At 36.4% G+C, this 14764-nt stretch overlaps 1 protein-coding gene across 1 annotated transcript; it reads right to left on the minus strand.

Moving 5' to 3' along the window:
- Positions 1-864: 864 nt before the first annotated feature.
- Positions 865-11159, minus strand: LOC105050681 (potassium transporter 8). The gene is given in 10 exon segments (XM_073262287.1): positions 865-1566; positions 1768-2174; positions 3266-3325; positions 3328-3519; positions 3634-3757; positions 6128-6180; positions 6263-6523; positions 9974-10027; positions 10123-10630; positions 10702-11159. Coding segments are annotated over 10 exon segments (2331 nt in total). The 5' UTR covers positions 10741-11159; the 3' UTR covers positions 865-933.
- Positions 11160-14764: the final 3605 nt, after the last annotated feature.

Below are 14764 nucleotides of genomic sequence, written 5' to 3' on the forward strand. Positions count from 1 at the left end.
ACATACTACTACCAGTTCCATTACGCATCATGCTTTATCTTTCCTCGTGGCAGATCTTAACTTGAACAGTTATTCAGGTCGAGCTTGGTTATTCCATATGCAACTGTTCCAAGGAAAAATGTGGTCATAAAGTTTTCTTCCTTTTTGCAGAATAAAGACACGTTTGGTTTAAAATTATTCCTGAAATTACTACCAAACAAAAACATAAATAACTTATGAAATAACCATTTTAATAGGAACAACTATCTGTACCCAAATCAAATGCAGAATACTATCTGCAAGGAAACTGGTTTACAGCATTTACCCCCTCACGTTCCTCTAATATCCGAACAAGCAGATGACATTTGCTGATGCTCCTCCATTTCCACTGAAATATTTCAGGTAAAATCATATTGCATCAGTTATCTAAATCAGGTACATCCGAAATTCCTTGCAACAATACAATTTTAATGTTCTATCTTTGGATGAAACATAGGTACGATTGATGCCTCTGGCATCATAACAATTTTTTTAATGGATCTTGCTGGAATCACCATGGCAGCAGAGACATTCGAGCATGGCATGTATCCTAAACAAGTCCATCAAACCCATAATCCTGCAGAGCCACAGAAGATAGCGTTTCCATGACCAGCAATGCATTCAGAATGAATTTTACCGCACGCACAACCAGTCCTCTTATATTGCCCATCTCTTTCAATAGAAACAGTTTCCCAGGTAGTTTAATCTGATTGATTATATTCCCTATACCACAAAAATTCATGACAACTTAAAAAAATTGTTTCTATGCTTTTACCCCTCCATCACCGGTGAGAACGTGGCTCACCCAAGAACCATTGAACGCTATTTAAAAGCATAGCAAGATCATAAGAGAGGCTAAACTATATAATACTTTAAATCATGAACAAAGATACACAAACTGTATCATAACAAAACTCAGACATGGCAGATCATCCCGACCTCCAGAGTGGATGCATGTGGGATGCTGACTGCATATCCCGGACCCCTACTATTCCTCCTCAAAAAATCATATACCACATCGATCGCCAGCCTCTTGACCCAACTTGAGCCACACTTTGCCCTGACGTAAGAATGCCCAAGTATGAACGCCATTCCTGCTTCCCTTGCCTCCATCAACTCTTGCAGTTCCTCCCTCACCCCGGCATCCATTTGTGGGCTCTCAGGCAGCACGAACCTAACCTTTTTCCTTGTTCCAACCACAGGCGACTGTATCTCTCTAGAATCCGAGGGGTTGGTCGCATCCACCGGCTCCCCATCATCCTCCCACAACCGGACTCCAGCACCAACAACAGCCATTCTCTCTTCATCTTTTTCAGACTCTGCCACCATGCTGTTGGGCTTGGAACCCCCTGACCTTATGAATTCCACTATGCTCCAAATTAGGTCCTTCTCAAACTCCAAGTCGTCCTTGCGGACATCATGGTATCCATAGCGGACGATGCACCTATAGAGCCTATATTCTTTGGGGCCGACTCGGCTCACAAGGAACCGCTCCTCTGGCCGGACGAATGGAACTTGGACTGACTTGATGCAGAGGAAAACGAGGACCTGATGCATTGCGGCATGTCATCAAAGTTGTAATAAGCTTTTACAATGGGAGAGGGAATGGTGAATCCCATGGAAGAACAGAGATCAAGAAACAAATTAAACATATTTTCTTCTGGGTGGTGGGCAGAACACAAAAGTCATTGTTATTACATATCTACATGATATATTTTAAGAACTTAAAAGCAAACTAAAATAACAGACCTGGTGGAATGCAGGGAGGTTGGTGACGAAATGGGAGAAGATGGCTGGTATTCCTGACACAAGCTCAGTATGTATGAGGCCAATCCCTTTCACACGGACAATTCCAAGAGTAGGACCCAGGCTAAGGAGCCAGTTGATGGAAACCTTATTTTGGACATCAAACTCATATTTCTTGAGGGTGCCATAGTGCCAGACATACATGATAATCATGAAAATGAAGGAGAGTGCAATGGGTACCCAAGCTCCTTCCAAGAACTTAATAAGAGAAGCCGAGAAATAGAGTGCTTCAATGGTGCCAAAGAAGAAAATGAAACATACAGCCACAAAAATGCTCTTATGCCAACACAAGACTATCACCAGGGACATCAAGCAGGTGGTGACTAGCATGACAGTTATAACTGCCAACCCTGTTCCAAGGAAGAAGGAAAGCTACATTAGTTCTTATAGTAATTATAAATGTTACAATTTGCAGATAAATATATAGTGTGAAACAACAGGGTTTTCATGTGAACTTGCATTTTCTTTTAATTTGTTTTCTATGCAAAGATGGTGAAATTGATGAAGAGTGCAGGCAAGCATCCCTTGGAAGGTACTATTCAATTTCAAGAAATTTTAATGAAGAATCCGTGGTAAAGACTTAATATCCACACAGTCACAAGGCATTACTTAACACATAATAGAATACAAATATCTAATATCTTCATATACAGCTTGACCACTTATAACTTATCAGCATCTTTGCATCACTTGCCAAACATGAGCGCATCATGGTACCAGTTATCATCAATGGCGCATTATACAGGTTCTTTGTTCATAAATCACAGAAATCATATATGGTCTTCATGATAGAGGGCTCAAAAGACTTCAATTTGACCATTTGTGTTTCTATAAATCCCAAAAGCTAGCAAGGAAGATCTTGATAACTACAGAGTACAGATCATGGAATATGGATAATATAAAAAATAGCAAGAAATAAGCTAATATTTCTATATATTTTTGTTTAAAAGCCAAAACTTCTGTCAACAAAAACATGATCACCAAGTTTCCCTAATTGACCTGATTATAGGCATCAACTGGTCAAACTAAACTTGCTAAAATTGATCTTCAGCAAATCATCCAAATCAAATCAATCAGATCCAATAAACAACATATCATACCAAAGAAGAGTTTCATAAATTTGACACAGGGAAAGATTTAGGACAGCAATGAAGAGGAGCTTGTTATAACTTATAAGTTCATCTCTAAAGAGGTAGCTCAGTCAGAAGAGTAGTTTCAAGTTTCAACAAGAGATTCAATGCACATGTGAAGATTTAAATATTAAGGTCAATTAGAATTGAAAAAGGTGTCACTCTTCCCGTCAGACGACCAAAATTATTGAAATAGCAATGACTGCATGTAGTTGTCTATGTGCTTGGGGCCAGGTACTATGATATGTTAAAACAAAAGGGTTAAGCAGAGAACTCAAAGGGAATAGCCGATTCTATTTACAATGTCATACCTGATGCATTACCCATGCGCTTCGTGTCTCTGAAACCAACAGTTACAGCCAAGCACAAACCATTAAGATCCAGTTGATCTCTGGGATGTATATTTGTCCATGAACTTTAGATGACGTGTGAATTATCTTTACCCTAGGAAAGCATCCCAAAGCAGAGCACTGTTTGATGATGGAAAAAGTGCCAGTGATAATGGCTTGGCTCCCCACGACAGCTGCAAGTATAGCTATTGCGAAAACTGGCCACCTTATCCGCTCTAACAAGATAAATCTCTAAATGTCAATATGCTGCAGTCGACATTATTATGCGCATAATTTATTTACTCCATTATATTACAAGTACAAAAAATTATCAAGCAACTAGTGCCTACCTGGTACGGACACATAGAATCCAATTCGGTAGTCACTTTCAATAATATGATGTCTAGATAGATAAGCAGCTTGTCCCATATATGCTAGGATCAATGATGGATAAACCACAAAAGTAAAAGCAATCTGCAGATGAGAATGCTTTGTTAGATAGAGCTAGGTACAGAATCCTTGAATGCTGAAAGCATAACCAACAAGCAAGATGACTAAGAATACATACATACATATATATACGTATATATATACAAACATATATGTGTGTCTGTGTGTGTGTTTGTGCATGTGCGCGTGCGTGCGCGCATGCACACATACACATACACACACACACACACATATATACGTATATATGTATATGACCTAAACACACATTCATGCCCCTCTAGATCTAGATGCATGGCCATAGAAGTGCAAAACATCGATATAATAGATAATTACAAGAAAAAAGTTATGTTATATAAAATCCAATTAGGAAAAGGATTGTTGCCTGTGGTTATGGTAAAATTCAGGATCTAATTTAATAAGCTGTATCTGACATGGTTGGGTGATCGTGATGATAGGCAATCCAAAAGCTAATCTACTTTTCAGGTTTAGGGAGGAATTCATGTTTTAATTACAAATATGTATCAAGCAGATCCAAACTATCAAATTTCTTGCTTCATTTCCCATTATTTCCAAAAGCAAAACATATAGTTTTGGAAATCTTGGTATGGTGCGATGTCTTGAGTTCATAAGCCCTAAGGGTGGTGTCTGGTGACCCAAATAGGATCACCACAATGATCAAACATCACCGGTGATCCGATCCTGAGGTGAACGAATCACCAGTGATCAAAGATCATTGTGTTTAATAGGCCATGATCCAATGATTAAAAATGCCTAGATGTCCACGAGTAACTTGTTTGGTATTCAATGGGAATCCAAAATCACTAACCATATAATACCAAAATTATCCCTCATATATTCTATAAAAATATATTTATTAATAATATAACTATATTATAATAAAATATTAATTTATTTATTATCAATAAATTCTATAAAAATATATTTATTAGTCCTACAAATTATTAATCACGTAAAAATATATTAATTATTATAGAATCAATATTTTTATTTATACTTATAATATATTATTTACTTAATAATATTTATTTTGCTTAGAAGAATAAAGAAAATAGAAGAAATATATTAAATAATTTAATCATATAAATATAAAGTACAATAAGATATTTATACTCTAATTTCAAATTATTATTCAATCATAATATGACAATAATATGATTAATAAGATATTTATGGTATAATATATATCACAAAATATAATATATAATATTAATATAATATAATGTCAGATATATAATATTAATAAAATATATTAATGGGATATTAATATACCAATTTTTTTGCTAGATTGAGAGATATTTTTGTCCTTAAATTTCAGTCTAAGATCACTACCTAGGGGTGATCTTGGATTCCTAACCTCAAGGATGGATATCCATCACTGAGTTGGACGGTAATTTGGGATTACTGCCATATGAAATCACCATGGTGCAACCAATTATGGTGATCTCATCATCTCCATCTACATCACCATTGATCCTATGATCACTCCATACCAAATGCCCCCAAAGAGACAAAAAGGGACCTTTTTTTCCAAAGTGGAGCAAGCAAAGTGAGTGGGGCAGAGCGCAACTAGAGAAGTTAGTAGAGAGGAGGAAATCTTGTACTTTGTAATCTCCATTTTTTATAGTAAAGCTTTTCCATCATCTCTGTCCGTGGACATAGGTCAATAGACCAAACCATATAAAATATTGTGTTTCCCTTATTCCTTTCATTTTTTTCCTTCTTATTTCATTAATCTCCTTGCTTGTTGCAACACAACCAAATTAAGGAAACTGACCTTACAACCCTAGAAGGTTAAGATAAGGGCTGTTACTTATGGTTACGGTACTTTGACGATCTGGTTTTACAAGCTGTATCAAAAATCTGGTTGTGCAATACTGATGATTAGAAATATAAAATTTCCCTTCTAATCTGGTTTTCAGAATTAACTGTATTTTTTTTCTGATAATTCATAAATATGTATATATGGAAATTGGACTAGGATTTAGGTAAAAGCATGTCATGGTCTGCTGTCACATATGCCCATTTTATGGCGAAGTTCATGGAAAGGAATATAATATTTGAAAGATAGAAGACCATTATGATTTGATATATAAGTGACCTCTCATAAGTTTTGGAAAGATTTGAGCCCATGAATTACCCTATTAAGAGTTCCTCTCTTGATACTTCTCATCAGATTAGCCTAAAGATACACAAATAGATTCTTGTCATACAAGAACACAAATATGCACAAGGAACTACAGGAGCCGCTGATGTAAAATTCAAGAGAACTTTTAGCTCCAGGAGAACTAGAATTTAGAACCAACAAAATTACTAAACAGATATATGAAATAAAGCATGCACATCCAGCTAACTCCAGGGGGTTAACATTCTTACCTTTATTGATAACTGTGAAAAATGTCCTAGATCGGCAAACATAGCTTCAGAACCTGCAAGAATGAAAACACATGAAAATATGATATATGCTAAAATGGGCAAGACAACCACAGACAATAACTCAAGTTCACATACCCGTTATGCATAATAGGATTCCACCCAAGGACATCCAACCTCCTCTTTGAGTCTTTTTCAAGAACTTGTACATGTAGTATGGAGAAAGTGCTTGATAAACATGAGGATTCCAATGGAAAATGTTATAAACACCAATTGCGCTGATACATAGAAGCCAAGCAGTGACAATTGGTGCAAACAGGAATCCCACCCGATGGGTACCGTAATGTTGCAGAGCAAACAAGCAAACCAGTATAAGACATGCAACAGGAACTTCCACATCTGCAGATTGATGGATGTTGAAAAGGTAAATGTGAAATTACAACCTTATTTTGGTAAATATGGTTTGTACAAGAAAATAAACAAAGCAAGTGAACTTAAGCACACAAATAATAGATAGATGAGCAACTGACTAGCAAGCAGCAGACTTAAAACTCAGCCTGTTATTGGTCAGCAACACAATGGAAACCATTAGTCAGCATGCTAGGCAGCATATTATTTGTCTTATTACCATAAATTTACAAACCATGTCCCATAAAATTAAAAGGTGTATACTTAAGCAAAACTGATATCTCAAAATGCTTTTCACTCATACATCTGCATAAAACTAAAAGGTGTAATGTGTATACTTAAGCAACACTAATCTCTCAGTATGTTTTTCACTCACACAGCTGCTATAACAAAATAGAACGAGAAGATAATAAACTTACCTGTCATGATATTTTTGGAGATTGCAATAATCTACATTAAAAAAACCCCATCCACCGTTCTCCGGGCTAGATGCTTTGTCACTTATCGAAGACGGGACTCAGAAAAGTGAATCCTAAATTTAATCTGCAAAGTCTTCCAACTTTTATGATTATTCTAAAAGTTCTTGTATCCACTTTGTAATGTTTAATTTCTGTTCTTTCACTTGTTTGAGGGAATCGACATCATATCACTGCAGCTCTTTTTTTTTTTTTGGTGAGTAAAGATCACTGCAGCTTTTGTTGATAGATATATCAGACTGCTGCTAAGCAAACCTCAGAATTACGCAGTCAAAGTCAAAGACAGTATACATCGTTCCAGAAGTAGGTAGCATTGCAAAAAAGACAAAAAAGAAATCGTAGAACCAGAAAAGCCGAACTCTTGAATGCAAGACAATGCAAGGGGCCAAAACCACAACACACTTTTCCAGTAGATGAAAGAAGTATCTCAAATCTATAAATTTTACGTATGTGTCTCCTTTATGAATTACCAAACACAGATGTTATATGTGTTGTTATTCTTTTGTGTAAGGAATTACACAAGACATGGGATCTCTCCTTTTAAGCTACTTCATGGTTCCACTCATGCACACTTTAGCATGCTGTCCTACTCATTGTGTGAAAATCATTAATATATATCAGGATAGATACCCTACTGAAATGCAGTATTCAGGCCAAAACTTGTTCCTCAAGTTTTGTAATATTAAAGCATGGGTTCACCATATTACATCCTTCGTAATGATATATCAGGATTGATGCCCTACTGAAATGCAATATTCACCCAAAACTCATTGCCCAAGTTTTGTAATATCGAAGCATGGGACCACCATCCTATGCCATCATATAAAGACCTATCATGTGAGATTTGCAGATCTTGGTTCATCTGCATCATTTTATTGAATTTACCCCCTCATGCACAGACTCTCTCAGGACCTACCACAATAGTAACACAATTTATTGTAAACTAGCTATTGAAGAGTTTCCTGTAATTGGATATTTATCAATTCATCAAATTGCTTGTGAACTTTTCAACACCGGTGCACCATAAAAGCTGACCTCTATATGGATAAATTAAATCAAACTCTACTTCAGAACCAAATGCTCCATTAGTAAGTCTCTTCAGTCCTTTAACATCACCATACCACCGAAGAAGTTGAGATAAAACTCTTTTTTTCACCTCCTATTCCACTGCAAGTGGTCCTTTAGAGTTAATGTCTGATAGTAAGGAGAGCTAATATCTGATAGAAAAGAACATTGTTGCTTCAAACAATACTGGTTCATTTTAAACAATTCAGCTTAAATATCATCATTTTCAGATCTGAACATGCTATGATACATATCTTCATACTTAGGGGTCTTACCTCAATTGGATGTGCCTCGGACCCCAGTGACTACTTTGGTAATAGAGTATTGCTATCAATCTGCTTGCCAATTAAGATATCTTCATTTTTAGCTGAGATTGGAAAATCTTGAGAGTCACACATCATTTTTATTGGAGTTGCTCCATTGTGTATACATCCTTCCTGTTTCATGTGCAACAGCTTTGTAGATGTTAGTTTTCTTTTAAGCCACATCATTATCCAGAAGACTTTGTCATGAATTAAGCTATCATGTTCACCATTGGTTACTTATATTGATGTACAGAGCCACACCTGCATTGCACCCTGAAAAGTCTTGCCATCATAATTTGCTTACTCCAAGTCATATCACCAGCCACCCTACTCACTTCAGCAGAGTGCATCAGCTAGTATTTTCATGATCAAACTGATATATTGACCTTGCCTTCTTGAAGCTCAATGTTAAGAAGCTTGCTACTCCTTGTTTGGTCCACACAGTCACTTGAGCAAAGTAAACCATGGTTTGGAAAATTTAAATAAATTGTCACTTATCACAACAATAGCCAATTCTGCTGCCACAGAACTAGTATCATGCTCAAATCAGCTTACCTCATATCAGCTGCAAACAATCCTGTGGATAGCATCCCACTTCAGTGGCTTACCCGTGTCAATAAGTATGGTTCTCAGCACCACTAATTTTCCATCCATGGGTGTTCATCCTCAAGCATCTTCCTATCTCATCTGTTGAACTTGATGCCTTAGCCACCTCTTATCAGATCATTCCTATACCTTTCTTGTTATACCACCTCTATTGAACACTGCCTTTCCTGATAACAATTAGAGTACTATACCTTCATGTTTATGTCCATATATCCTGCAACAAAGTCTCAGAACATGATCCACCTTGGCTAGGATTGGTCATGATTGTAATAGCAACTGTTAGTTTTGTATGAGCATTGTAGAGCTTTAAAGAGATTACAAATAGAATGTCCCAACCATTATTTATTGGAATGAAGAAGCCCCTAGTATAATTTTTGAATCTAGAGTGACCTGCTTTCTGATACCAAGAGACAAGATGATTCACCGATCAAACAGGTCAGCCTGTATGGAACTAAGACCTAACGCATCCCAATGTGGTTGTTCAAATAATAATAATAATGCGAACAAAACAAATTCCTTAAGTTTAATTTTATCTGGTTGACTCCAAAATCAACAGTTGAATGTAATTTGCATCTAAATGGAGATCTAAGCTTGTTCTCTGGTATAAATATCTCTCCCCTTTAGCCTACAATCACCTAAACAGTATATTGTTAAATTAAACAAACAGAAAGTACAAGCAAAGCATGAGAGTGCAGTGGGATCGAATTAATATACCAATCTCGGAATCTGTCTCAAATTTTGAATTTACACTCGGTCATTTGAATCAATAGAACCATGATTTTTCAGGGAGAAAAAACATAGCTATGCTATAGGAACATCCAATATTACAAAAGAACCAAAAATTATGATCATGAGATCCAAATCCCTTGCAAAAGCAAACCGCTGATTGGCCCAGCTATATTTTCCTTAGTGTACACTAACTTCTTTCATACGTTATAACTACTTATCTAAGAAACACATCAGATATTCAAACTCTAGAATTCCCTTACATTTATGCCGCTCTCTGGACATTGAAAGCTCGAGCCCCGACACCGCCGAAAAAACTGCCAAAATAGCATTTAATCAGAAAATATCTTTCAAAAAACCGAAAAAAAAAAAAAAGAAAAATAGATGACCAAACCACAAGTCAGAGCACCACCAGAAATAGCAGGGGTGAGGACACCATCCCCGATGACCATGCACGTTCCTATGAGCGCCAGCACCAGCAAGCACCGCTGCAGCACCTGGTGCTTCTCCAGCAACCCCCTCACCCTCGACGCCGGCGCGCCGCCGACCGCCCGTCGGCCACCTCCGCCACCAACACTGTCCCCCTTCCTGTACGCCGAGAGCTCCTCGTCGGCGAGCTGGCCGTTGGGGAGGAAGCCGACATGTGCGTGGCGGCAGAGGAGGGAGTAGAGCGCGAAGGTGCCGCCCTCGCCGTTGTCGTCGGCACGGAGGACGATGAAGACGTACTTGAGGAGAGGGACGAGCGTGAGAGTCCAGAAGACGAAGGAGAGCACGCCGTAGATCTCCTCGTTCGTCTCCGAGTGCTGGATGTCCTCCGCGAAAGTGCTCTTGTACACGTACAGCGGCGACGTGCTCAGGTCACCGTACACCACCCCAAGGCTCTGGTACGCCAAAGTTAACACCGCCCTCCAAGAATATCTCTACCATCATATATGCACGAAATTAATGAGATGAAATGGGACAGGAAAAAGAGAGGAGGAATCTGGTTTACCTTGGAGGGACTGGAGAAGAGGCCGCCCTCGAGATCCATAGAGAATGGAGGGGTCTCAAGATCTTGAAAAGAAAATACATGGGCTAAGATGGGAAGGAAAGAAAGAAGAAGGAGAGGGGAGGGAAGTGGTTTTGGGTGAATTGTTTATGGGTTTGGTGGGATTTTCGAGCTGGGGGTCAAATGGGGCTCGGAGGACCATCTGGGGAGGGTGAGAAGAAGGACGAGAAGGGAGAGAAAAGATAAGGGGAATAGAATATAATGAGGAGGAGAGAGAAGAGAAGGTGGGCTGTGCTGCAGTTTTTCTCTAGAGAGGGAGAGTTAGCGATGGCTCCCTGCAAGTGTCAGTTACTGAACAGGGAATGGAAGAAACGGTTTCGAGAGTTTTCCGCGAGAGGGAGGGTGGGGCGGGGGACGTGATGGCGGTGATTTGGGGGTGGAGTCGGCGATCGCCGCTTTGGGGTGTGGCTGTCGAGGTGGCCTTGCGATGTGGGAAGGGGGATCTACGTAGGCCAGGACTGAAAAGGTCGAATTGTTCCTTCTTAGAACGATGAAAAAGAAAACAAGACAAAATATTCAGTACGCTGCCTGCATGTGGCCTTTAACGCCATCAATTATAGCCGTCCATTTATGGAGGCTCCCTGAGTCGATCACAATAGTTTATAATCCTATCAAAATTATATATAATTTTATAATAAATAATTAAATTTTATTATTTTTTTATTATTTTTATAAATAATATAATATTATTTAAAAAATAATTTGATTATTTTAAAAAATAATTATATGATTATATATAATTTTAAAATGCTATGAGATAATTTTACAATTAAAATATTTTTATCAAAATAAATTAAAATTTATATTAAATAAATTATAGATAATTTTAATTGATGAAAATAAAAATATATATAATGAATGATTTCGAAGTTGTCTTCGAAGATGATTGATCTTAAAATTAAATTATTTTTTAAAAAAATATATAATAATTAAAAAATAAAAATAAAATATTTTGAAAAAATTAATTTATATATCATATAATATAAATTGTACATCATCAACATGAAATCCTCTAATATTTTATAACAATATTACTATACATATTAAATATAATAATAATTTTTATTATTATTTTATTAAATAATTATATTTTTTTATAATCATATTATCATAATAAAATTATATATATAATGCGTCAAACGCCTCCTCAATGCATTACTACACAAACTACATATACTAGTTATAGTGATTTGATGGCGTGCACAGCCATATGATACATGGAAAAAATTATACCATACATAATATGTACCATGTGGCCCTACACACTGCCTATCGCAATCACGCATTTGATGGCCCTGCATCTAAATAAATGCTTAGCGAACAAAGACCAGAGAGATGGTCTTACCAAAAAAAAAAAAAAGACCAGAGTGATGGGAGGGTGTTATTGGTGGCATGAATGGTCACATCATACACACCGCGTAGATTATAATTATCTGTACGAGTAAGATTAATGGCTCTTCTCAATCTAATTTCTAAATATCGAAAACTTTCTCTATTTTTTCCATAAAATAAGTATTCAAGCTTTCAAACGTCTTTATGGTTGACCTGTTCGGTCTAATAATTATGGCAAAGCCTCCCTCAAAAATATTATACTATTTCCATTCACATCGGTATGATATCTATTTTAGATTCATATGTGCGTTCCGGCTTACTTTTATTGGAATGAAATAAATTTATTTTTTTGATAAAGAATGAAATAAATTTATTTGAAAAAAAAAAGAGGCTTCACAAAATCACACACAATAACATTCCATCATGCACTAGTTTTGTTATCCTAATATAACAAATAGAACTGAACAAGATTAATAAATGAGCTTCCAATCCATTGTTTTATTGACATAATTCTCCTCTAATGGGAGCTTATTTTTCTAAAATGCTCTTGAAATGGGGCAAAATTTCCATCATAGAATTTTCTCTGTATGTGGTAGTGATAAATAATGGATGATACTAGTTCACCTAATATTATGATAGCCATCAAATTATAGAAATGACCACTGTTATCTAACTTTGTTAATTCCTTGACATTATAATTTTGTATATTTTCATCTCTAAATCAATTCAAATAGTAACATCTATTTCTCTACAAACAATTACATGATTTAGTGAGCATCATCAAATTACTCTGAGCAACTTTCTTATAATTATATTTCCAGCGAATAATAACTGATACACCACTGATGATTCTATTTCAAAAGCAATCAAAGCCTCAGGCTAGACTAGGCAAGTAAAGGTTGTTACTTTCCTTGTCAAAAAAGAAAAAAAAAGGTTGTAACTTTCATTCCAACAAGGAGGCTTTGGATAGGAGCTATTAGGATGATATAACGCTCCAATGGAAACCTTGCTTTTGCTTTTTGGGGCGCTGAGAAGGAGGGGGGCTGGAGTGTCGTTTATCTTGCTTGATAGCCAACTTTTTGATGTGGAGTGTTCGCGACGAACTAGCATGATATGTAGTTGCTCTACTTGTTGCGTTTTTGCAAGACCAGCCGGGCTATGAATGACGTGGTGATAATAAGTTGGAGCCAGGATTTTCTATGGTGCATGTTTTGCACCACATAGGATCTTCTATATTTGGATGGATAACATGCTGCCAGTCCCGATCATAGACAGCTATAGTTTATCTCTCAACTTGCATTATTTGGCGTGGCAGTGCAATAGATAATAATCGGCCATTTTCAAGAAAAAAAATGATGTGTCACCTATCCAAACATATGTTATGCAAATTATGATGCAAAATACATAACTAAGAGGGATTTGGACTTCCAATATGTCATGAGGATAATGTAAAAGTGGCATGGGAGCAGAGGAAGTTTTTGATTTTTTTTTTTTATTTTATGTGCATTTGTAAAGAGATGCTTAAAAAGATTTATTTTTGCAATGAATTTGATAGTACTAAAATGCCTTTTTGATGATCATGGACCAAAGCTTTCATCAATCAAAAAAGTAAAAAAAAGGACTAAGGCTTTTATGCCAATTGAGATATTATAATAAAAGTATAAAACCATTGTTAGATTAAAACAGTTAGATACATTTTAAATCTATTTTATTGTTCTGTTGATAGACATGGCAGTCATTTATACAACACATAACAGTTTACTTAATGGAATAATGGCATTTATATAATCTAACTGCATGTTGTTACGAAGCATTTAGATGGCGATACTGTAGTTCCGTTTAAGAATTTTCAGATCAAATCTTCTAGAATTCCTTTTTTTTGTCATAAATTGCAGTTAAGCATGACAAGGCCCTATTTTTCTCTGGCCAAGATGTTGGAGGGGTTTCCATCCTATACCTCTGCAAAGCAAACCATAGGTGCCAACAATTGGAAATTTCTTTGTCTGTTTATCTTAGATTGAAAATTTTAACAATTTCAACTCTCGTGACTCTGTAGATGTTTTTCCTAATGTATTTTGATTTTTTACTAGAAGTCTCCACCATCAAGCTTTATTAAATTTTCATCTTGTTTCGGTAAAAAGAAAAAAGTTTCATCAGCCGGTACATGTCTGAAAATTTAATGTTATATTTGGGTATGGACCACCCCACATGCATTCAATATCCTTTCTATATGTAAAAAAATTAATCGTAAATGGGTTGGATTGAATTTAAATCTCGATCCATATTTAAATGGAACGGAATCTAACTCTAGCAAGTTTCTGACCCAACTCAATCTCGATTCATAAATCCAAAAGCTATCAGCTCATGGGCTAAATTGTGAGAGGAGCACAGATTCTAATAAACTGTTTACTTTCTCTGGAGACACCAATGCTCCTAAAGATTAGGCCACTGACGATGCGCCATGTTGAATTGGAAACCAATTTCATCATTAGATCAACTTTTCAGAGGATCAAAAGGAAAGAGTGTACTGCATGTGAAATTATAAACATAGAAATGGGTTGATTGGTTTTGCAATGTTGTTTCGAACATTTCTGAAAGGCCTATTTCCTTCTCTATTGGCAACATAGAATTTTGACAATCCAATAAGTTCGCACGTAGTGACTCATCAAAGCGT

The sequence above is a fragment of the Elaeis guineensis genome, chromosome 8 (assembly GCF_000442705.2).
Source record: "Elaeis guineensis isolate ETL-2024a chromosome 8, EG11, whole genome shotgun sequence".
Taxonomy (NCBI): domain Eukaryota; kingdom Viridiplantae; phylum Streptophyta; class Magnoliopsida; order Arecales; family Arecaceae; genus Elaeis; species Elaeis guineensis.